This window comes from Vespa mandarinia, chromosome 2 (assembly GCF_050613455.1).
Source record: "Vespa mandarinia isolate Hongniang chromosome 2, ASM5061345v1, whole genome shotgun sequence".
NCBI lineage: Eukaryota > Metazoa > Arthropoda > Insecta > Hymenoptera > Vespidae > Vespa > Vespa mandarinia.
Genome location: NC_140811.1, coordinates 2,657,859 through 2,682,500, shown reverse-complemented (window position 1 = coordinate 2,682,500; position 24,642 = coordinate 2,657,859). Strand labels below are relative to the sequence as shown.

Here is a 24,642-nt window from a genome sequence, read left to right as displayed (position 1 = left end):
TTTCTCCCTTTTATAAAACAAATAATAAGTGTGAGAAAAAGAGAGAAATAAACCCATTGAAAAGTTTCGTATATAGAAAAACGCACAATCTTATGTAATTTCCAGGGACTTGGAATAATGCGGGTTGATTCTTTTTTATCAGGCGCGCATACACACGCACACACACAAACACATAAACACACAAAGGAAATGAAAAAAGAGATAGAAAAAGTGTGAGAAAAATAGAGAAGTATATAAGCTCGTCGAAAAATATCATACGTATTTCGCATATATAATAGTACGTGACTTGCAGAAACTTACGATATATAGGGGTAAATATTTTCTGAAGGAGAAAAAAAGAAGAAAAAAAAGAAAGAGAGAGAGAGAGAGAGAGAGAGAGAAATAACAGATTAAAAACAAAATTTTGATTAAATAAACAAGAAAAGAATTAAAAGAAATAAAATAAGATAAAAATTAATAAAAGAAAAAAAAAAAAGAAAAAAAAAACAAATAAGTAAATAAATAAGAGAAAAAAGAAAAGGGAGAAAAGTAAGGGAAAGGACAAATGACAAATTCGTGGAGAGTGAAAAAGATGTTTGAAGGAGGAGGAGAAGGAGAAGAAGGAGGTGAAAAAAGAATTTGTAGAAATTATATTCTCCATTTCGAAATTACGTGACAAGACGACTGACTTCGTGACAAGACGTGCATCGACGTAATATTATTTTCATTTTTAAAGATTTTCAAAGAAGAAAAATGGAGAGTTCATTTCCAATGAGCTCTCGAAAGATAGAAAATCATTTATATCTATCTCTACTTCGTTAATAAACTCCATCTGCATTGATATCTGAAGGGTTTAATGAAGAAGAATCGGGAGAGGAAGGGGAGAAGAAAAAAAAAGAAAAACGAAAAAGAATTGAAGGAAAAGGGAGGAAAAATCGACGAGTTGATTAAAACGTTCGAAGAAATAAAAGAAATCCGTGGGTGGTTTTTTTTTTTTTTTTTTTTTTTTTTTTTTGAAGGAAGAAGAAGAGGGTGTTTGCGTGTATATATAATATGTATATGTGCATATATGATCAAAGAACTTCCTATACGGAATTTCAATAGTTTTACGTGTAAAATGGAAGGCAAATAATAAAAAAAGATACTCATTTGGTGTGGCTATCGAACGAACGAACGAAAGAAAGAAAGAAAGAAAGAAAGAATGAACGAACGAATAAACTATTCGAAACGATCCGTGAAACGAGAGACGACTGAAACGGAAGCCCACTCTAGTTCGATAAAGCGATAAAACTTTCGAAGCTATTAATATATCGGAGTAGAACCTAGCATATGTGTATACATATATATACATATTACATATACATATGACTGTATTCGTCGTGAAACTTTGTTATTTACCACCGGAAAAAGGTACTTATATATATATATATATATATATATATATATATATATATATATATATATATAGTGTGTGTGTGTGTGTATTTGTTTGTGAATGTATGTGTGTATATGTATATAAACGTGGGCGCGTACGAACTCGTTTCTAACGTTCTTACTAATCAACACAACGTTTTTCCGAAACAAATCAAGCTGCATTTAGCCTAATGACTTTTACAGATTAATTGTAACTATAGAAAGAGAAAGAGAGAGAGAGAGAGATTTTGAGTTTATGCCAAAATCAGCGGAAAACATGAGTGCCAACGAAAAATAAATATATGTATCTATACGTATATATGCAAAGAAATAAACGTAAAATGATTCTTCAGGGTTTAATTTATAACTAAAATAGTAAATTTTTATTTCTTTATACAAAAAAAAAAAAAAAATAAAGAAATAAATATGTTTTATTTCTTTTGCTTAACGTGTAAAAATACATACATACATACATATACACATACAGTGGAATACAAATAACGTTTACGAAAAAAATTCAACATCTTTGTCTTCGTTCCAAAAGGAAGGAATGCGTTGGAGCAATTGAAAAGTATTAACTTCTTGTATCCGATATACATATGAGTTTACATACGTATACATGCGTACGTATATATATATATATATATATATATATATATATATATATATATAAATATAAATAAATGTCAATGTTAAACCAGAAAGAAAAACGTCCGTGGTAGAAAACAAAGGATTTGTTGTTATTTGAAGAACACAACAGCAAACGACAAGGAGCTATTATACTAAAACGTGACTAACATACATAAATATCTACGACGTATATATGATATGTATGTATTTATGTATGTATGTATGTATATATTAAAATAATTTAAAATGTATCATTGTATTTACAAATAATTTCCGTGATTGATAGATAAGCCGATAATTATTAATAATCGTAATATAAATATCATTCAATGACGATCATAAAGAATGTCGAGGTATAGAAATTATTATAATTATTATTATCATCATAATTATCTGTTTTTATTTTCACGGTGTGATAATGAATTTAGAAATATTTTCAATGCAATCGATTACACGCATTATTTTCTTTCTTTGTTTCCTTTGTTTAACGACAAAATAATACATTACAAAAAAAGAAGAGTAGAAAACTGAATCGATAGTTACAATTTATCAAATAAATAAAATTGATCGTAACGAAACAATCATATAAGTTCAAATAGAGAAAGAGAGAGAGAGAATTTTTCAACTTAATAGTTAAAATAATAAATACATATCGAAGAAAGAAGCATATATATATATATATATATATATATATATATATATATATATAACATTACAAGATAGTCAATGAAATATTCAGTGAACGTCTACGTAAACGGTAAAAAGAGAAAAAGAAAATAAAAAAATAAATAAAATAGTACCTAAAAAGAAAAAAAAAAAACGAGGAAGAAGAAAAAAAAATTAGGAAAAAAAAGGGAAATAAAAAAAAGCAGACATTGTTTTTAACATGATCAATGATATATGCTGCCGAGGGATCCCAAAAAAGCTAACGTTTGAATGAATGAACCAGCTAGAAAAAGAGATGGAGAGAGGGAATCCTGGTCTTTCTCTCTCTCTCTCTCTCTCTCTTACTCTCTCGCACATGCTTATATAAACATACTGAACGAATAGTGTATATGTGAGAGAGAAAGAGAAAAAAGAGAGTGGGAGAAGTATCGCGAGGATCTCTTGCGCGGTCGCGCAAGCGGTCATTCATGAATTGGCTCGACCCGCTTCTTCTCTCTCTCTCTCCCCCCTCTCTCTCTTTTTCCCTTGGTTTATTTATACCACCGATAAGCCGGACTTACGTGGCACACGGATCACAATTTCACGTGCGACGATTCTCATTTTCATTTTAATTTTCATTTACATTTTTTCTTTTTACTTCGAAAAATTTAAACGTCCTATATATATGTATTTAAAATTAATAGATTGTCACTATTACAATTAGTATATCACTACTGAACTACAACGAAAAATTAATTTCAGATATTTATTTATTCATTCATTTTCTTTTCTTTTACGATATTATTGATATCATAACTTTGATAAAAATGTTAATATTAAATGACAGCTATATGTGTGTGTGTGTGTGTGTTTATGCATTTTTTCTTTATTTATTAATTGTAAGCTTGATTTATAAATAACTAGAAATAATTTTATTCTTTTCCCTTTTATTTTTTCTTTCTCCTCGTCAAAAATTAATAGATCGAACAGATCGAAAGATAATAATGAATAAAGTATTATCATATTTCAAATGGTTTCATACATGCATCTATCTTTTTGCAAAGGTCACGATAAATGGCTATAATAAGATAATTTCTCATAAACTTTTATTGGCCAAGATCCATCATGGAAAAATAGAAATTTCTTGTGGCTCACGCGAAAGTGCAATTGCCGTAAAAATAGTAATAGTCCGATCGTAGGATCAATTTTAAAATTAATTCGACCATTGCGTACTGGAGAAAAATTAAAATGAAATAAATAAATAATAATAATAATTCTCGTGTAATATTTAATTCACATTTATAAATCAAAAGAATCATCCGACAATTCTCAATGAGTAAAATTTTTCTAATGAACATGCAAACTATTATTTTCATACTTTAATATTTAATGCAACCCACACTTTGGAAATCTCTGAGGTATAGTATATTATATAATTGCGTTACTAAGTTACATTATTATAGTGACCTACTAAAAAAGTTTCAAAATGAACAAAGGTCTCTCTTCTCTTTCTCTCTACCTCTCTTTCTCGCGTCCTCTATAAAGAATTTATTAATATTCAGACTACGATCACTGTTCGACCGCCTACATTATAACTCAGTATGAATGAACGAATGGACGAATGAAAAATATCAGAATAGAAATAAAACTTCTTCATTCTTTTCCGTATAATTACAATTTTTTGTATTAATAATAATAATAATAATTATTATTATTATTATTATTATTATACATTATATATTTTATTATTTTCTATTAATAATTTTATTGCGCGTTGTAACCTTATATATATATATATATATTATAACTTTATATATTATATAAGACATAAAATTATATAGATTTATAGATTTCTACGTTGCAGTAAATTATATAAAATTTAAATTCTTATAAAATTATTTCAATATATAAAATTTAAAAATATCGATAGTTTCTAAATGCATCTACCGTATTACTTATAAAACATAAAATATACTTTTTATTACAACGTACAATGGTATATAATTGTCGGTGGAAAAATTTTTATAATACTTAAGAAAAAAAGAAAAAAAGAAAAAAATGCATAAGTTTTATTCGTTCGAATACAATATATTTTTTAAAATTATTGATAATGTAATATTACCTTCGTATATTTTCTGAACAATGATTATAATCATTATATAATAATAATAATATTTAATACTCTTGTTACTTGGAAATAAATTGTTTTTTTTTTTTTTCGAAGAAAGAATTTCGTAATACGATCTCTCTCTTTCTCACAAAACACGCGGATGGCCTAACTAACTCGCATAACGGTATATTCTGGCCAGCTTATATACCTTTGGACGTTTCGTTCAGGACAAAAATGAAATAAAGGAAGAGGAATCAAGTCGATTATACCAAAAATCGAAAACAACTCGAATCATCATCTTCTTGGTACGTTGATTGGACTCTGATACCATTTAACGATAAGGAAATGTCAAGTATCTCAATCATTTGTATGTATCATATTGATTAATTAAATTTTATATATATATATATATATATATATATATATATATATGTACATATACATATGTAGAAGTTGTATAAGAGACTACATGTTACATCAGCTTAATCATTAAAATTCTTGTCTTCAACTCCGAAGATCTTATCAGATCGGCGAAAAGACTTCTTCAGTACTTCCGGTTAATTCGTATCGAACCGTTAATGTTACGTGGATCGATCGATCGATCGATCGATCGATCAATCGAATCGAATTGAAAAGACACTTTTAATTTTCTGTGATTGTTATATATGATGTATTATAATATCTGTTATTATTATGAATATTATATTAATAAATATTATATATATATATATAATATAATAATATATACAATATTTACTTTAATATACTTTCTCTTAAAAAATCATTTACATTATATATTATATATATATAAATATTATTTAAATTTTTTATATATGTACTTAAATATTCCTTACGGAATGTTTATAAAAAAAAAAAAAAAAAAAAAAAAATATGACTCCATAAAACGAAGTTCTTACTTTAGTTCTAACTAACGCTTTATAGAAAGTTCGTGAGGTATATAATATTAAAACGTTATATTTTAACCAGCCCTTTAGTACCTAAGATTCTCTGAACCGTTCTTAACGTAATAACAACATTGTTGAGTGCAATGTTAAGCAAAAAATATCAAGGTCCTTTATTATTAAATGAAAATTAAAAAAGAAAAAAAAAGAAGAAAAAGAGAAAGAGAGAAGGTCGGAAAAAGTCGATTGTCAAAGGAAAAGACAAAGTACGATATATATATATATATATATATTGTATATGTGACATAAAGTATTATAGAGAATTTGCGACCTTAAACTAAAAGGAAGTTAATGTTATCCCTTTTGATATTTAAGAATGAACTTTCCCATCCTTTTTTATTCTACCTTGCCCTTTTCGCCATTCATTCGTTCACTCACTCACCCACTCATTCATTCGTTTCATTTCATTCATTCATTTATTCATAAATATATTATATTTATTTCACGTAGGTACGATAATAAAGATTTGTAATCATATTTTGTTTTTTCTTTTACTTTTTCAATTACTATACATCAAGATTGGATGAAAAAGTTCTTGCGTGGGCTAGGAACGAAAAAAAAAAAAAAGAAAAAAAAAGAAAAAAAAAAAGAAGAAGAAAAAAAGAATGTCCCCAAGTGATTTTAACAAATCTAATTATTATTTTTTCGGAATCTCTTTCTAGGTCAATACTTTTATTTTCTCTTTAGATTGTAAGATTGTAAAACTATAACCCCGGCTTGTAAAATTACAAGAACAATTGCGGACAACAGGAAAGTCTCGAAGAAAAGTAATTGTTTTCTTTCTTTTTTTTTTGCTTTTGTTTTTAATTCGCCTTAGAACTTTTGGTCCACTTTGTATTCTCTCTCTCTCTCTCTCTCTCTCTCTCTCTCTCTCTCTCTCTCTCCCTCTCTCTCTCTCTCTCTCTCTCTCTCTCTCACTCTCTTTCGTTTCTCTCTTTTTATCTCGTTCAAAGCTTCGGTACAATAGAAAAATGTAAGAATGAAGAAGTAAGGGACTTCGTCAGCTGTAAAATGCTATAATACTTACTATCGACAAGAAAGCGATAAAAATGCGAGCCACGTCTTGAACCTTTTGTCGTCGAATGGATCATGACCTCATAACAACGTGACTAACTTACAGTCTGATCATTTTGGATTAATTAACGTATCGAACAGTATTATTAAATTTATATAAATTTAATATGAATATTTTACCAATTATTCTATATTAAAAATTCGTGAAACTTCATTTGACATTTCTAATCGATTTTAATTATTTATAAGATTTTTGTATACAATATAATATATGTATTAATAATGCATACTTTAATTGATAATAAATAATAAAATATATATATATATATATCTACATAAATATATTAATATTATTATTATTATTATTATATAAATGTTTAGCATATCGATGAATTAATGAATAAATTTCAACATTTGTTCAATTTTAATATTGAAATGATTATGATTAATAAAATTAATTCATTAAAATTCCATCAATAATTCTAAATCAAAATTCTCTAATCGTATATTTCTTGCGTATTATTACGTATGTATTTACGTACGTGCATATAAAACGCGCATACGTGCATTCTTATTATATAAAAAGATATCTATATAAATATCAGCTACTCTCTTTATTATAAGACTTCTATTTTAAAACTTGCGATAAGGAATCTGAATAAATGTGGCAAAATTAAAAACGTAATATATGCTGATATATATATATATATATATACATATATATATATATATATACACTTGTATACATAAAATTTAGTAAGATGTTATATTAAAAAAAAAAAAAAAAAAAAAAACAAATGTTTCCTTCGAGATATTGTAATTTCAAAATTTTCAAAATTGCCGCCATATCTCGTCGTCTCGAATTTTCTACAATTAAATCGAGATCACGACACTTTCCATATCTATTACATATTAATATAAATCTCTTTGCATATATAAATCGAGCTATTGTAAATATTAAATAGAATGAATAATATGCCATTTTAAGAATAAACGGAGACAGGGAATGGGGATCTAACGAGTTTAGGAGATTTTTTATATAATTAGATAAATTAAATGATATATAAAATCGACGAAAGAAAAGAAAGGAAAAGAAAAAAAAAATTGGAGAACGACGTAAATACGTACTCATGATATGTACGAACGAACGAACGAACGAACGAACGAACGAACGAACGAACGAACGAATGAACGAACGAACGGACGGACGAATGAACGAACGAACGAATGAACGAACGAGTTCGATCTCGTTTTTTAGGTTAGGTAGGCGCACGTGCGTTGATCCGGCAAGAGCGCGCGCGCGCCTTTATCATCCGCTTTTATAAGTACATATGTAATATACGTACATTGTATAAATACCATCAAACGCTTTGAGTGAAAAGGAGAAGGAGAAAGAGGAAGAGAAAGAGGAGGGATATGAAAAAAAGAAAAGTTGGACTTCGAAACACGTGAGGTGTCGACGAGGATCAGCCAGGTGTTCCATGTTTGTAGGGACGGAAAAGGTTGATAAGGAAAAAAGTGAAGCGCAAATGGATGGATAGGTTGCAGGTGAGATTAAGGGGAAAAGAGAGAGAGAGAGAGAGAGAGAGAAAGAGAAAGAGAAAATTGAAAGGGGAAAGGAGTAGAGAAAGGAACCCAAATGCAACAACGATGTACTTCGTACGAACGAAAAAATAATCGAAAAAATCGTGAAAGATACACGATTGACCCTTATTTCTTTTCCTTCATATTATTTTCTTTCTTTCTTTCTTTCTTTTTTTTTCTTTTTATTTCGAATAAAATTCTCGCTCTTTTTCGATAAATTCTGGATATATACATATGCACACAAAATATATAAAAAAACCATTTGTGATTTTTTAAAAAATTCCTGATATAAATATGTATATGTAAATAAATAAATAAATAAATATATATATATATATGTTTATTTATTTATTTACACACAATATATAAGAAATATAACCACTTGACTTACCTGTTACCGAAGCGATCCCTCCAAAATTCGGCGGCGTCCGATTTGGTTATACGAAATTGATCACCGGCAAATACGCCGTTCGGGAATATCGCCTTCAATTCTGACAACATGTGACTAAATACGAGACTCAATTTGGTCAGATTTCTTCTATAATGTGACGTCTCATCGAACATCTTTTCTTTTCCCTCTTTGAAAAGTTTTATCGCCTGTTTGCACTTACGCATTAGATTGTTGATAAATACACAGAAATGCTCGTTACCGTGTAAAACCTGCATTCTATCCTCGTATTTACTGTAAATCAACCTTAAACGTTGATACGTATCCGGTAATATGTCCAATATAAAAGGCGGTGAATTTTTTAAATTCATACGCTGATGTTGACAAAGTTTAACGACCTTGTCCATTAATTTCCATGTCTTATCTAACATACGCTTATCCGTTGAAAGTTTTGGCGGCGTCATAGCGTCGGCGAAACGACCCTGCAACTTTTGAAATATCGAGCCGATGTGGACGGCACGACCGCGGCTGCTATGCCCCGACGACGACATCTTGACGTCGCGTTCTGCGTGTCTGTCTGTCTGTTCTCTCTCTTTCTCTCTCTCTCTCTCTCTCTCTCTCTCTCTTCCTTCTCTTCCTCTCTTTCTCTCTATCTATCTGTCTGTCTATCTCTCTCTCTTTCGGCACGGGTTACAACGTCCCTCCTCCCCCTCCCCTCCCCTCCACGGAGGAGGGGAAGCGCCTCGATTCGCGCTCTCGTTCACGGCACCCAAAGTATAAGGAAAGACTCCGCGTTTCAGCGCGCTTTTATGTTGTTTCCTTCCTTCTTCCTTTTCTATCTTTTCTCTCTCTCTCTCTCTCTCTCTTTTTTTTTACTTCGATCTATCAATCCTATTCTCTCTCTCTCTCTCTCTCTCTCTATCTCTTTCTCTATCTATCTATTTCTTTCCCCTTTTTCTTTCTTCCTCTTCCTTTCTCACTCTTTCTTTTGATTCAATTGTACGAACGTACCAACTACTACAACGCAACATACGCTTCGCTAGAACTTTCCTTCAATTTTCTCCTCGTTTTTTCTCTTTCTCTCTCTCTTTCGTTACTTCTTCTATCTGTCTATCTTCTTTTCACTCAGAACGTGTCAACGCTCCAACGGAATCACGCACCACACAACCCATCTTTTTTTTCTTTTTTCTCTCTCTCTCTCTCTCTTTATCTATATATCTCGTTCTCTCTTTCAACGGTAGGACGCGAAGACGAATAGTTTACTATCACTGGTAATAGCTTCTTCTTCCTTCTTCACAAAAGTTCCTCTTTCCCACGAGATTAACCACCGTAATGTCCTACTATACCGCATTATATATTTCGTGATGGTTCACGTTTCAACGGACAATGGTAATTATTAGAAGGATAAAGAGTCACGTATAATTACGAACGAACACGATACAACTACGGTAACACGACGAAGATCTACACTGACACGGCATCATGCGTCCGTGCGTTCGTGCGTGCGTGCTTCTTCTGATGGTGCTGCTAACGATGTTGCTGGTGGTGGTGATGGTGCTGCTTATGCTGCTGCTGCTGCTACCGCCGCCGTTGCCGCCGCCGTTACTTGTGCTGCTGTCTTCCGACTCGCGCCATTACTTCGATCGACCGCCGCAACGATGCGCGCGCATCTGGCGCCACTAATCCCGCTAACGCGCCTCATTTGAAACGCGCTGATTCATTACTCGCCTCGTTTCGTAACTGTTAACTTTTGTAAGATAAATTTTTCTTTTTTTTTTCTTTCTTTCTTTCTTTCTTTTTTACTAGTTAATTCCGTTCCCCTATTAATCCTCTTATTATTTTATTGCACATGAGCTTCGAAGCGAAAAAAAAGAAAAGAAATTAAAAAAAAAGTTATCCGCTTCGATATGGGGGAAAGGGGACGAAAAAAGGATAAAAATGCAGACTTATATTTATCGATATAAACTGAGAGTAATATATATTTTTATATTTTCGCTGTACATTTTACATTTCTGTATCGATTTCTGGTCGATTTCTGTAAATAATAGATTTATTCGAATTGACGATTAATGTAAATAAGAGATAAAAATTATCATATTGCGTAGAAAATAATCAACTTTTAACATATTTTTAACATATCATTACAGCTCTACACAAATATAAATGATTAGCTTTGGATGATGTAACTTTGTTACGTTGAAAACAACAGAAAGTTGCAACCGCTTCTCCCAAATGTAAATCTAATGGATGATAGACAGATATATATCCTCATTACTTTGTTTTTTCTTTTCTTTTTTTTTGCTTTTTTTTTATTTTTTTTTTTGTTTTCGAAGTATTGGCAAGAGTACGATATGATACACTTTACTAGCAAATTATTATAATAATAATTGTTCATATACGGTTTATCGTGGATTCGAAACTTTGGAATCTTTTGTTCTTCTTTTTATTTGTTTTTTTTTTGTTTCGTTTCTTTTCTTTTTTACTTTTTTTTATTTTTATTTTTTTTATTTTTTTATTTTTTTCTTTTTTTTTCTTTTTTTAGATAGAACGTTTAAGGTTCCTTCGAAATGATGTGTTACTTCGTTCATTTTCTATTCCCTGTTCCATTTCCGTTAATCTTATCTTCACGTGTTTTGTAACAGCTTTGTAATATACAGCTGTAATGCAGAAAAATAAGTTATTTCTAATCTTTCGTAATCTCGTTATCCCTTACCAATATGACTGACTGCTTTTCTATATTGATAACCGAGCACTCTCAGTCATCTTTCCTAAATGTCGTTCAAAATTATAATTAGGCTATCTGCCCTCTATTTCGAGAATCACTTCAGTGACATACCCGTGATGTCACCGATTTTCCAAATATCGACTTAATCTTAATAACATAAAGCTCGTCATTAAGAACCAACTGGCAGGTATAGAGGCTAAGACGCAATATCTTTCATCTGTAACAATAAAGTAAAATTATGATTAAACAAATTATTATAATACAATAAATAAATAACATTTTAAAATTCAATAAGCGTTTTAATTGTAAAACATTAGAATTAGAGAAATAAATTTATTATTTACATTTACACATCTCAATATTATCAATGATTATTAACAATGTATAAAACAATCAGTAATGATATAATGACATAGTCATCTTTGATTTTAACATATTAATATAATAAAATATCATAACCATGAATTATCAGACTTGTTCACAATATCACAATATTATTTTACCTATTATTTATTAAAACGTTATCGTATTTTAAAGAAGCAAACGACAATAAATACAATAACAAATGCGAATTAAAGAATATAGGGATAGCAAAAGAGGAAGGAAAGAAAAAATACATACATATATTTATTTTAATAAAAATATATAGAGAGAGAGATAACTTAAGAGTAGAAAATAATATACAATAGTTTATAGAGAAAAAGAAAGAAAGATAGAAGCAGAGAAGAATAGAATAAAGACATAACATAAAGAAAAAAACCACACCATGCAAACAAAACGAATAAAAATAAAAAAATAGAATAAATAGAAAATAATAATGTTATCTACTAATAGAATTATATAAATTGCTTATTTGATCTAATTTAGTAAGTTTTTACTATATTTACAAACATATGTATATGATCAACATATAAGATGCAAGCAGATAAACAAATAATTGATTCTAATAGTAATAAGCACAAATTAATGAAAATAATTATACAATGTAGTTTCGATTACACCTGGCACCTCAAATATTGCTTTCTCAATAGTTTTAGTTTTACCTGTCATTTGATCAGACTTCTTAACGGCTGCCCAACCCAAACTTCTTTCAACCGCCATTTTCCATTTTTTATATCTAGCATCTCTCTCTAAAATAAAATGAAAAAATATATTTATAAATTTTATTATTGCAAAAGAAATATACTAACTGAGAAATACATATAATATTTACCCTCAGGTGTTGTAGTTGGTAGAAACGTATCCGTTGGTACTCTTTCAATTTCTTCACCTTCTAATTCCCATATATTTATTCCTTCCGCATGACCAGCAGCCATTGCTACACCCAATGCTGTCATATCCGGTATAGTGGATCTAACTGGAGAAAAAAAAAAGAAAAAAAAAAAGAGAAAAAAGAAAATAAAAAATGTTTATTGTATAATAAATTAATGGAAAATAATAATAAAGCTTTGTTATTAATCAAAAATGAAACACTTACATACTGGTGTACCACAAAGATCTGCCTGTAATTGCATAAGGAGATTATTCGTCGACATTTTACCATCGGTATTTAATTTTTTTAATGGAAAACCACAATCCTTATACATTGCTTCTAAAATATCTCTTGTTTGAAAGCATACTGCCTCGAGACACGCTCTTATAATATGTTGTTTCGTAGTAAAAGCCGTGAGACCGCATATTATTCTAAAATTGTTAATATAAAATTGTAACAAGTTTTTAATTACATTAAAGTGTTATATAAATTAACCGAATGATTACGAAAGTGGCCTAAGTCATATGTACTTTCGTTTAAAAATATTTTAACGTCGTATAAAAATTATTTTTCCGAATTAATGATGAAGCACGAAAAAAAAAAAAAAAAAAAAAAAATATCCAAGTGTACGTTCATTCTCAAGAAAAATAATTCTTTTTACGTAATTTAAAAACGTTAAAAATAATTATCGTTTGAAACGAAATATATGTCCTTCAATACCTCAAAATGATTTATTGTTAGACGACTTTAGCGTAATCATCGGCTCGAATAAAATATCTTTTCATCAATCGATTAATACGACCAACCCTCTGGCATCTTTTCTCCAATAAGGGGCATAAAGTCCCGTGAAAGCTGGTACAAAATAAACATCACCAGTACTAAAAACGCTTTGTGCCAAATGTTCGGATTCGTGAACATCCTTGATAAGTTTCATATTATCTCTTAACCATTTAACAGCAGCACCGGCTACTGCCACTGAACCTTCCAATGCATAAACGGCAGGACTATTTGGACCTAATTGATATGCAACTGTGGTGACTAAACCGTGAGAAGAATACACTCTCTGGAATAATATAAAAACTCTTCACTTTGATTACACGAATTTCGTAATAAGAGAAACAAACAAATATAATCATAATGATTATTAATTACCTTAGTTCCTGTATTACATAGTAAAAAACATCCACTTCTATAAGTATTCTTAGCTTGACCCTGTTTCAAACAATTTTGTCCTACCAATGCCGATTGTTGATTACCAAGAATCTGTCGAAGAGAGAGATAAAGAAAAAAAAAAAAAAAAGAAAAAGAAAAACAAAAAAGAAAAATATATTCTATCGTTAAAAGGAAAAGGATAAAAAAAAAAGAATGAAGGAAACAAAATATAAAACGTAAGAATAACTTACGCCCGATATCGGAATACCCGTTAAGGGACCGATCGAGATTTTACCATAAATCTCTGAACTGCTCTTAATATCGGGTAATATTTGCATAGGAATGTCAAAGTATCTGCATAATGTTGGATCCCATGAAAGAGTCTCGATGTTCATTAGCATCGTTCTCGAGGCATTCGTGACATCCGTTATGTAAAGTCCACCTTCCTTACCACCGGTTAAGTTCTATCAAACATTTTTCAAATCTTTAATAAATAAATGTAAACACTTTTCAATTCTTTTTTTTTTTTTTTCAATAATTTTTCTCTTTTAAAATTTAACATATTACAAAAAAAAAAGAAATAAATAAATCTACACATACCCAAAGGATCCATGTGTCCATCGTACCAACTTTACAACGTCTATCTCTTATTGCTTTTCTAACAGTCGGTACGTTATCCTTCATCCATCGAATTTTCAAAGCAGAGAAAAAAGGACTGACCGGCAAACCGCAAAGTGGCTTCAGATGGTTTTTACTTTTGTCTGGGAACTTGGCAATGATCTGATCGACGGTCGAAGCGGTTCTTATGTCAGACCACACTAAAAAGAAAAAAAGGAAAAGAAAAGAAAAAAGAAAAAAAAAAGAAAAGAAAAGAAAATAAAGAAAAAAGAAAAATAATAGAAACGATAAAAAAGAAAAAGATCTCATCGTTACGGTAGATAAAATCAGGATTATGTGTATCTGTGTGTGTGTGTGTGTGTGTGTGTGCGTGTATGTGAACTTCTTCAATCGAGATCCGTGCAAAAATAGTACAAACCTATAGCGTTGTAAAACGGTTCACCGGTTATGCTATCCCACGCTATAATAGTTTCTCTCTGATTTGTGATACCGATCGTGACGATGTCTTCTACCTTTAGATTGAGCGATTCAAATCTTTTTATGACGTCTTTGATGCATGCCTTCACAGCAAAAAGTACTTCTTTAGGATCGACTTCGAGCCATCCTTCCAATGGACTCAATTGTTCAATGTCGATCTGATGAGAAGCTACTTCTGTTATATGCTTCGCATTGAATACCTAAAAATAATTTATATTTATTTATTTTATTTTATTTTATTTTCACTTTTACTTTTTCCAATTGACTTATCGTTAAATTTTTATTTTTTTATTTTTCGAATCATCGAGCATTGCCACTCATGATTATGACCTTTATCGTCATAACGGAAATTTTGCGTTTGTGACCACCTAATCATAATCTCATATTGACTGAGATAAGAACGGATGTTTTTTTTTCTTTCTTTCTTTCTTTTCTTTTTCTTTTTTCTTTTTTTTTCGAAATATAATAAGCCATCATAAGCTCAGACGATATACGAGATTCTTACCACAAATCTTACTGTTCGTGTACCAACATCTATTACACCGATCAATGGACCCTGTTGTTGTTTCTTCATTATGTTCGGCATTGATTCTAAAGAAAAAAGAAAGATGATTTGTATTCATTAATAATCGAATCGAGGAGATTCTGTAAATTTACAATTACTATACTATGTATATATGTATATATGATATCAAAATAAATTATAAAAAGTTATTGCATATGAATTTATAATTTTATATAACTATTATATATATATATATATACATATACATACGCGCACACGCACAGAATATTATTTTAAATATCATTTTAAATATCATTTAAAATATTATTTTAAATGTCATCCTGTGGTCTGCAATGACCTATAAATAATCTCTATCTATAAAGTTGAGATTAAGAACAGATGCACAAAATAGATAGACTTATCTATTATGATGTTACTTAAAGTATTTCTGATTAGGGTGATAACAATACAAACTCAATATAGATCAATATCAATATAGATAGATATTTATTGATTCGAGAATTAGAATTTTTTTTTTTTTTATTTAAATCACGATGTTTTAAATCGTGATTAATCATTTCTCCATCTAATTGTTTCTTATCAAATGGAAATTTCATATAAATGGATTATTTTTGATCGTCACAGATCAAAAGATCAAAAGAGGAAGGTACTTGAGATATCTAAATCTAACTTGCTTAATTGAGATTACTTTTAATTATCATCTTTGTTATTTCGTTAAACCTCTGTCTTCCTCTTTCTCTCTCTCTCTCTCTCTCTCTCTCTCTCTCTCTCTCTCTCTCTCTCTCTCTCTCTCTCTCTCTCTTTCTCTGCCTCCATCTTTAATTATCTCATACTAACGAATGAAATTTGTCGAAGACGATTAACTAAGATTAAACATCTTGTGATCTATATTTCTTCACACTTTTAATCCATGACCTCCAATTTTTTTTTATCTCTTATCTCGAAATCCATTGAAATTACATCTAATTAAGTCTTCTCTTTAGAATTTGAAAGAGAAACTTATTTTCAATAGTAAATTTAAACAATTCAATTTTCCATAATTCGATCAATTTTCCAAAATAAAAGGAAAAAAAATTACTAATATTGTAAGTTAAAAATTCTGATTTGTATCTTTTAAATAAATAAATTTAAATGTATCTTCTAAATAAATAAATTTAAAAATTGATCTACGCACGAAGATGACGTCGTTATCGATCTTTCATAAAAATATATCTACGTCATTATTTAAGCAAAACTTTAATCGAAATATTATTACTTTTATCACAAGCTCTTGCTTTTTTTACTATTATTGATGAGAAAAACTTATAGAAGGAGTTAGTAATAACGAGAATATTAACACATGAGAGAATGATTAACACATAAAAATTATCATAATTAGTACGAATAATTTTAAATATATAAAATGGTAATACTAATTAATATTATTTAAATATATAAATAAATGAAGAAGAAAATCTTTTTTTCTTCTTTTTTTTTTTTTTTTTTTTTTTTTTGAACGGCGTGATTTAAACTGACCTGCGAAAAAAGATGGCGTCGACGTAACTTCCGGCGATAACGAAACAACGAAATTTGTATTATTACGTAAAACTTCAATTATAACGTTGTTATGAGGTTTTTTTTTTTTTTTTTTTTTTTTTTTAATATCAACGGATATGCATATATCTCTCTTTCTTTTCTATTTGTCACCAGCAATAAAAAAATATATAAGGAAATAAAAAAGAAAAAGAAAAAGAATAATAATAAAAACGCGAGGGAAATTGAACGAGTCGAACGTTATTATGGACGTAGACACGAGTGTGCCGACAAGTAATGTACTACGCGCGAGTACGTTGTGCGTTCTTTTTTAAACCTAACTCGAATACATGGACGCACACGCAATCCGATCCGAGCTTCTGATTCGTCGATCTGAAAGGCAGAGTCTCTCATCCTTCAACGCCTCCAGAATTTTATGATAACAACGTCGGTTCCATTATGCTTTTAAATTGTCTAATGTTTTACATGTCACTGTCACTTCTTTTTCCGTCTGAATTAATTAATGAAAGATAAAAAATAAGAAAGAAAGAAAAAAAAAAAGTAATAATAAAGATGAAAAAAGATCTTGATCGACGAAAATTTAATTGATATTTTCTTTTTTTTTTTTTGGTTATAATTCAAAAAAAAAAAAATTGAACAGAAAAATGAAACTGATAAAAGGATTGAACAGACAAATGTATGCGTCGTTGTAAGATTCAAAAATATTCATTCAAAATATGTCGAGTATTTATTAAGTTTTCATTAATGATATCACAAGATCGATAAATTAGGATTAAATAAAATAGAACGGGCCCAAAGTTATTAGATGATAATGTAATAGTTATAAAAACTCTTTTTTTTTTTTTTGAAACTTTTTACCAAACTAATTCCATTTTTTTTTAGACTGAATAATTTTTACATTGTGACAAATGTAACTTGTGATTTTACAGATTTGCAAACAAGTGTCAACCTGAGACGTCTCGGAAAAGAGTAATTGATATTTAAGATGATCCAACAAATTTCGATCTGTTTACAAACTTTTGGTTCACCCTGTAGTATCAGTCATTTCCTCAAGAAATGGAATGCAAGATTGTGCATTCGTAATATGTATATACAACTCATGCATGCTATAAAATGTGCTAACTATTGCTACTGGTTATACTACTTTTAAACTTTTTTCCTTTGGACGTTGTTGAAAGTTGCTATAGCTTTGCAATAATGTATTAACATACGCATTTATACTTCGTTAAAATATGCGTTTATAAATATATATATATATATATATGTTTGGCTATTTATATAAGAATTGATTACAAGTACACAAACACATATATATTTTTAATGACATCATGATAAATAGTATCTTCGATCTGAAAAGTTATAAATCTATCTAATTACGTCCTGTCTCTGTTACTTTATTTATTACAAACATATAATGTTTATAATACCAAATAATTAATCACATTCACGATAGTACGTAGATGTTATATATATATATATATATATATATATATATATATATATATATAATAAGTATAAATTATAAATATATAATAATACAAAAAATAAATAAATAAATAAATAATAATAATAATAATAATAATAATAATAATAATAATAATAATAATCAGATTAGAAATGATTGAAAATTCCTTTTCAAGTTAATTCCTTTTTAAATTCAATAGAGAATATAAATCTTCAGAGACGAGAACGATTGAATATACATTTTTTAATCGAACGATTAAATTTTTTGAAACCTGAAAAAAAATTTTTAAATATCATTTACGTCAAAACTTTTTCCATTAAATTGTAATAAAAGATTCAATTGTGAGTAAAATATAATATAAACGTTACCATGTATTTGTTCGATGAAACTAAACATTGATAATTTCTTGGTTTTTTTTAATTGATATTAATTATTACTTCAAGTCATATTATCTCTCTCGATGACACATTACGTGATTAAACCAAATATGGTATTACATAGGCAGATATTATAGTTTTATGTTTGAAATAAACATCAATTTTTATCAACACATATAATTAATATTTTAATAGATCAAATCATTTTTAATCGGCGCAAATAACATTCAAATTAATTGTTATTAAAAAAAAAAAAAAAAAAAAAAAAGCGTATGTCTTTACAAATATATCTATGGTGTGTTTCATTGTAAAACTTGTCATCTTGAATAATTGTTGATTTTTGGAATGGGAAAAAAAAACGAAACAACAAAATAAAAAACACGTCGATTTAAATATCGAAAAAGGTGAAGAGTTTAAAATCGATATTGATAAAATTTTATGTTCTAATCCATTCGTCTTAGCTTATTCCAACTGCGAAATTTTAAATGTCATCTTCTTTTTTTTTTTATCAAGTAAAAAAAACATAAAAGAAGAAAGAAAAAATATTAATAAATATCAATTAAACGATATGTTTGCGAAATGAGTGATTCTGTATTATAAAAAAAAACAAAACAAAAGAACTTCTTCTTCTTTTTCCTTCCTCCGGAAATAAATATAATTTAAAATCAGATTGTATTCAGGGTGGTCAGTTTTAAAATGAACACACAGTAAGTATGTATGTATGTATTTATATATAATATATATCTAATATATATAATATATATCTAATATATGCGAGGAGAGATGAAGAATAGTTGTAAAGGACGTGACATAATTTCGAATAGAGGCCAATGTGACGTTCCACTTTTATAATCGAACGATGAGATAGATGATGCATATATAAAGCTTCCTAAGTTTTTAATCAAACTCGCCTACGATCTTTCATTCATTTCTTATATTTTATTTTCCTTTCTTTTCTTTTTCTATTTTCACGATCTCGATGAAGATATTTTATAGAACAAAATTGTCCTCTTTATCGCACAACAAAATTTTTTTCAACTTTGTAATATTCTAACCTCGTTTTTACCGATTTATGTATATGAAATAGAAAAATGGAAAAATATAATTTTCTCTCTCTCTCTCTCTCTCTCTTTCTCTCTCTCTCAGTTTCTCTCACTCCCTTTCTCTTTCTCCATTATCTATCAAGATTTCTGTGACATATCGTACTACAGTAACATATAAAACTAGGACACCCTATATATCTTGACGCGGTGATCGACGTCACGTCGGAATAAAAGGCGAGCCATCTGATTGGATGACCAAGGAAGGCTCGACCCTGTTTACATTATGTACATACGTCATCGCTGTCAGACTAGATTCTTTCCTTTTCTCACACGAGTAAATTTCAAGCCCAAACACGACACGTGACCGAATTTCTTTAATATTTTTTTCGATCGCACTTAAGGTTTATGAATTTCTATAAATAATACTATACGACGAGGGTCATTCCAATAAAATCCAAATATTTATACAGAGAGAATAAAAAGGATTAATAATAGAAAAAAGTAAAAAAAAAAGAAAAATTGTTTTGTTTTCAATCATAATATGATAAATGAAAATTAAAAAAAGAAAAAAAACCCTAAATGCTTTATATCGGCCATTATTACTTAACCTCTAAAACAATGTTTCAATTGTTTTCTTTTCTTTTTATAAAAAATGTTAAAAAGAAATAATTTATTGTCTCGTTTGTTTCATTTTCATTTGATGAATTATTTAATAACTCGTAAATTTTTTTTTGTTTTTGTTTTTCCGATATATAATTACGTAACGATTGATAGTTGCGTATGTAAGAAAAACAGAGAGAGAGAGAGAAAGAGAGAGAGAAAGAGAGAGAGAGAGAGAAAGAGAGAGAGAGAGAGAGAGAGAGAGAGAGAGAGAGAGAGAATCAATTTGAAGAATTTTTTAAACGCAATTATGTATTCATATAACACAAATTGATGATGATGATGATGATGATAATGATGATAATGATGATAATAATGATAATGACAACGACGACGACAGCGATGATAATTACGTACATGTGGCGTTAAGTGACAGTAAGAGAAAAGTGTATGTAAGAGATTTTCGCATTAACGTAAAATGATCCCCTTCTATTTCCTTTTGTACCATGAATCGCTATGCTTCACGATAATAAAATGCTATGCATATGTATATCACACTCCTTTTAAAGACTGTTGGCACTACTCGTTTAGCTAACACGACAAATTTAATCGCATTCATACACAACTGGGGTACAAATTTCTATCCACCACGTAACAATCAAGTCAATCATTTTAAAATGTTGATATATGCGTGTATGTATGTATATATATACATATATATACATCTCATAAGAAACATCTATAACTGGAATATTTTCTTTTCCTTTTTTTCTTTTCTTTTCTTTTTCCTGTCTAGTTTTTTCTTTTTTTTTAGGTTAGAATTAGGACTAATAAATTGTATTAAATATGTATACAATAAATTATATTAACAACAAATATCGCGTCACTATTATTAACCAACAACAAATGTCCAATAATATATGATTTTATTCTTAAAAAAAAAACCCAATTAATTAATTAATCGTTGATAATAATCACGAATTATTAATACTTTTATATCGACCAGGATGAAACATTTTTTTCTTGACCGTTAAGATAAAACCACAATGCAATACTAAAATTCAAATGCACAGAAATCTTCTTGTATTTATTAATATCTATAAGTATCGTTGAAAGATCTTTATGCCAATTTCTCGTACATCCTTGTCTTTTAGACAAAATTTTCATTAGTAAGATGCCGAATCACGTGACACGCGACATTGCGTAAACTTTTATTCCAAGGTCCACCCAGACTAAAATTACACGAGTAAAACTTGTAGTGATTTCGTTATTCGATTTTTCGCACGGGAAATGAAAAAAAAAAAGAAAAAGAAAAAGAAAAAGAAAAAGAAAAAATATAAAAATAAAAATAAAATAAAATAATAGAGGAAAATATTCATATCGAATAATAAAAAATCGATAGTTTTTTTTTTTTACTATTGTTATATGATTATTAATAATATAAAAAAAAAAAAAAAGAAATATATTTACGACGTATAAATTATGTTATCAATGGATAAATTATGTAACTATATATGTTCACATATAAATATATATATATTTATATTTATTAAGATTTTTCATGAACGTTTTTAATCTTATCTTAAGATGAAATTTAAGCTCTCTTTTTTTCTAAGACAATAAGAACAACAATAATAATGCAGAATAACAACAGCAAATCAATCTTGTGATATTTCACACAATTTGTTAGATATCTCTTATACATAAATATATATATATATATATTTATTTATTTATTTATTTTTTTTATTGTTTAACGATGAAGCTATCATATGAATCTTATGAATGCAACGATAGAATAAGAATCATCACAAAACTCCTTTATTTTTAGGATTAGATCAAAGTAGCCAAAAATATAATTCATGATGCCTATATTTCCGCAAATGACGTTGCAAATGACGTTACATTATAAACATAAATAAATTTGAAGACTAGTTTGAAGTCTTTAGATGATTTTAAAAATCAATTACCCTTTTTGAAGACTTTTCGAAGGCTATATTTTTTTTTCTTTTTTATCAAATTATAAAATTTTGTAATTTTAGAAACTTCTGTCTCTCACTCTGTTTACTTCAGATGAGAAAAAAATTTTGATTTCTATCGTATCTATTTTATTTTCTTACTTTCGAAATACTCGATCGATATAGTTGAAGAGATTAATAAAAGTTTATAATAATTTTCAACAGATGTCGTTAGCGACTTTGATTTAATATTATTGGAAATTTTTATTAGTTCTCATTGAATAATTCTTCGTTGAACGATAAGATTAAGACATAACAAAGGTGAATTCCTATTATCGATTAGCATTTATTTTCCGATAGATTCTCTGTTTACTAAACCAAAAAAATAAGTCACTTATCAAAAATGAACATTATACAGGGTGAGATTAAATCAGTGATTTTAAAAATCGATTACTATCTTTTCGAAATTCTTTAGGTTTGTAATTTTACAATCTGCAAAAAACAAAAAGAAAAAGAAATAAAACGTCTATGAAAAAAAGAAAATCATTGATTATTAAAATTACTTCGTAACCTTCGTCCCACCCTGTACTTCATAAAATTTGTAATGGCGACTTGAAATTGCAATCGTAGATATTTCATTAATCATTGATTTATCGTTACGAAAAGAAAAACGAAAAGATAAAAAAAAGAAAAAATCAAAAAAAGAAATTAGGTACATCAAAGGTGAACATTATACGTTGTAAAATTCGCATTAGCGTGAACAATGAATTTGCAAAATTTTTCAACTAAATTTTTCTTCGACGATAACGAGAAATAAAAAAAAACCGAAAAATACATACGTAAGAAAGTTCTTAATAAAAGATCTATGCTTGCGAGAGTCTAAGTCTACGGACAAACAAAAGAGAGTATGAAAAAAAGAAAAGAAAAAGAAAAGAAAAAGAAAAAGCTCACCTTTCTCCTTAAACGCGTAGTACTTGAAAATACTGGTCTTCCTTCCTGTTTGCGTATATTCCATGCCCTTAAGGGCGAAGTTGGAGTCATTCTCGAACGTGTCGTTGTCACCCTCATGATTTTTCCCGCCGTTTTCTTCAGTCTCTTCACTATTTGTACTTCCATTTTCTCTAACCTCCTCCCTCTCCGCAACTTCACTTTTTACGTTCTTCTCTTCCTCTTCCATTAAACCGGTTCTACTTGAGATTATACTCCAGTGTGGTATCTTTTCTAAAAAAAAAAAAAAAAAAAAAAAAAAAGGAAAAAACAAAGAAACACTAAATTCTTAGAAACCATTGTTGATATTATAAAAAAAATAAAATAAATAAATAAATAATCGAAGAAAGAAAATGGCGGGAATTTTAATATAAAAGGGAAGATAAACCGGACGACAAAATGGGCGGGAGAAGGAGAATGATAATTTGAAAATATAAATAATTACTATCGATATCATTATATCGAATATATTTATATCGAAAATTTAATTATCGATTGAAAGTTTAAAAGGGAAATATATTGTACGAAGAAAATGGGAAAAGAAAAAACGAAGGAGGAAAAAAAACAAAAAAATAGATAAATAAATATATAAATAAATAAATAAAAAATAAACAAAATATTCCTTCGAATTATTTGATCATTCAATATCAATGATATAATTAATATAATTCAATATTAATAAATTAATAAAATGACTGTTCAAAAAGTAGCTTTGATCTGATCGAAAATTTGGAAGGATAAAAAAAAAAGAAAACAAAACAAAACAAAAACCAAAAGAAAAAAAAGAAGAAAAATATAAAGAAAAATTGTTCGTCGTTGAGACGAAAACGTACCGATTGTAATTTTCGATGAGGAGGAATAAAAAAGAATAAAAGAAAAGAAGGTATTTTCGTAAATCTTGGCAACGGATCCTACCGGCAGCGACCTTTGGTAAGAACTAATCGCGTATCGGTGGCACACCTTTTAACGGATACGGTACAATGGGCAAGCCACGCGTGCTCGTTGAAAAAGAGAGAAAGAGAGGGAGAGAGAGAGAGGGAGAAAAAGGGAGAGGGAGAGAGAGAGAGAGGGAAAGGGAGATAAATAGAGATACATACATAAATAGAGAGAGACAAAGAGAGAGAACAGTAGTGTAATGAAAGGAGTAAGTATATATTGACGATAGCAATGTATCCCTCATGATCTATAGTACGTCTTTTTGAGA

The 24,642-nt window shown here is 28.7% G+C and overlaps 2 protein-coding genes across 6 annotated transcripts in view; both read right to left on the bottom strand.

The window, feature by feature from the left end:
• Cbl (E3 ubiquitin-protein ligase CBL) overlaps window positions 1-10,337 on the bottom strand; it is a 51,164-nt gene extending 40,827 nt beyond the window's left edge. For 2 of the 3 annotated variants that reach the window (XM_035861269.2, XM_035861266.2), the window contains exon 1: window positions 8,729-10,337. In XM_035861269.2, the coding sequence (XP_035717162.2) occupies window positions 8,729-9,276 (548 nt within the window). In that variant the 5' untranslated portion in view covers window positions 9,277-10,337. The remainder of the gene's footprint in view (window positions 1-8,728) is intronic. The other variant, XM_035861268.2, reaches the window with a different exon arrangement.
• A 382-nt stretch (window positions 10,338-10,719) lies between these two features.
• LOC118439567 (glycerol kinase 3) lies at window positions 10,720-24,428 on the bottom strand. Of its 3 annotated transcripts, XM_035861270.2 has the most exons (12): window positions 24,272-24,428; window positions 23,403-23,672; window positions 15,455-15,540; window positions 14,891-15,149; window positions 14,455-14,672; window positions 14,106-14,318; window positions 13,855-13,965; window positions 13,509-13,765; window positions 12,928-13,133; window positions 12,664-12,807; window positions 12,494-12,580; window positions 10,720-11,667 (listed from the first exon to the last, which is right to left on the bottom strand). In XM_035861270.2, the coding sequence occupies exons 2-12, from the start codon at window positions 23,626-23,628 to the stop codon at window positions 11,570-11,572; spliced, it is 1,905 nt and encodes a 634-aa protein (XP_035717163.1). In that variant the 5' UTR covers window positions 23,629-23,672; window positions 24,272-24,428; the 3' UTR covers window positions 10,720-11,569. The 3 variants fall into 3 exon arrangements, with proteins under 3 accessions (XP_035717163.1, XP_035717164.1, XP_035717165.1); XM_035861271.2 differs by lacking the exons at window positions 23,403-23,672; window positions 24,272-24,428 and adding an exon at window positions 21,485-21,526 and having other exon boundaries at window positions 10,721-11,667; XM_035861272.2 differs by lacking the exons at window positions 23,403-23,672; window positions 24,272-24,428 and adding an exon at window positions 16,991-17,302 and having other exon boundaries at window positions 10,721-11,667.
• Between the last annotated feature and the right edge of the window lie 214 nt (window positions 24,429-24,642).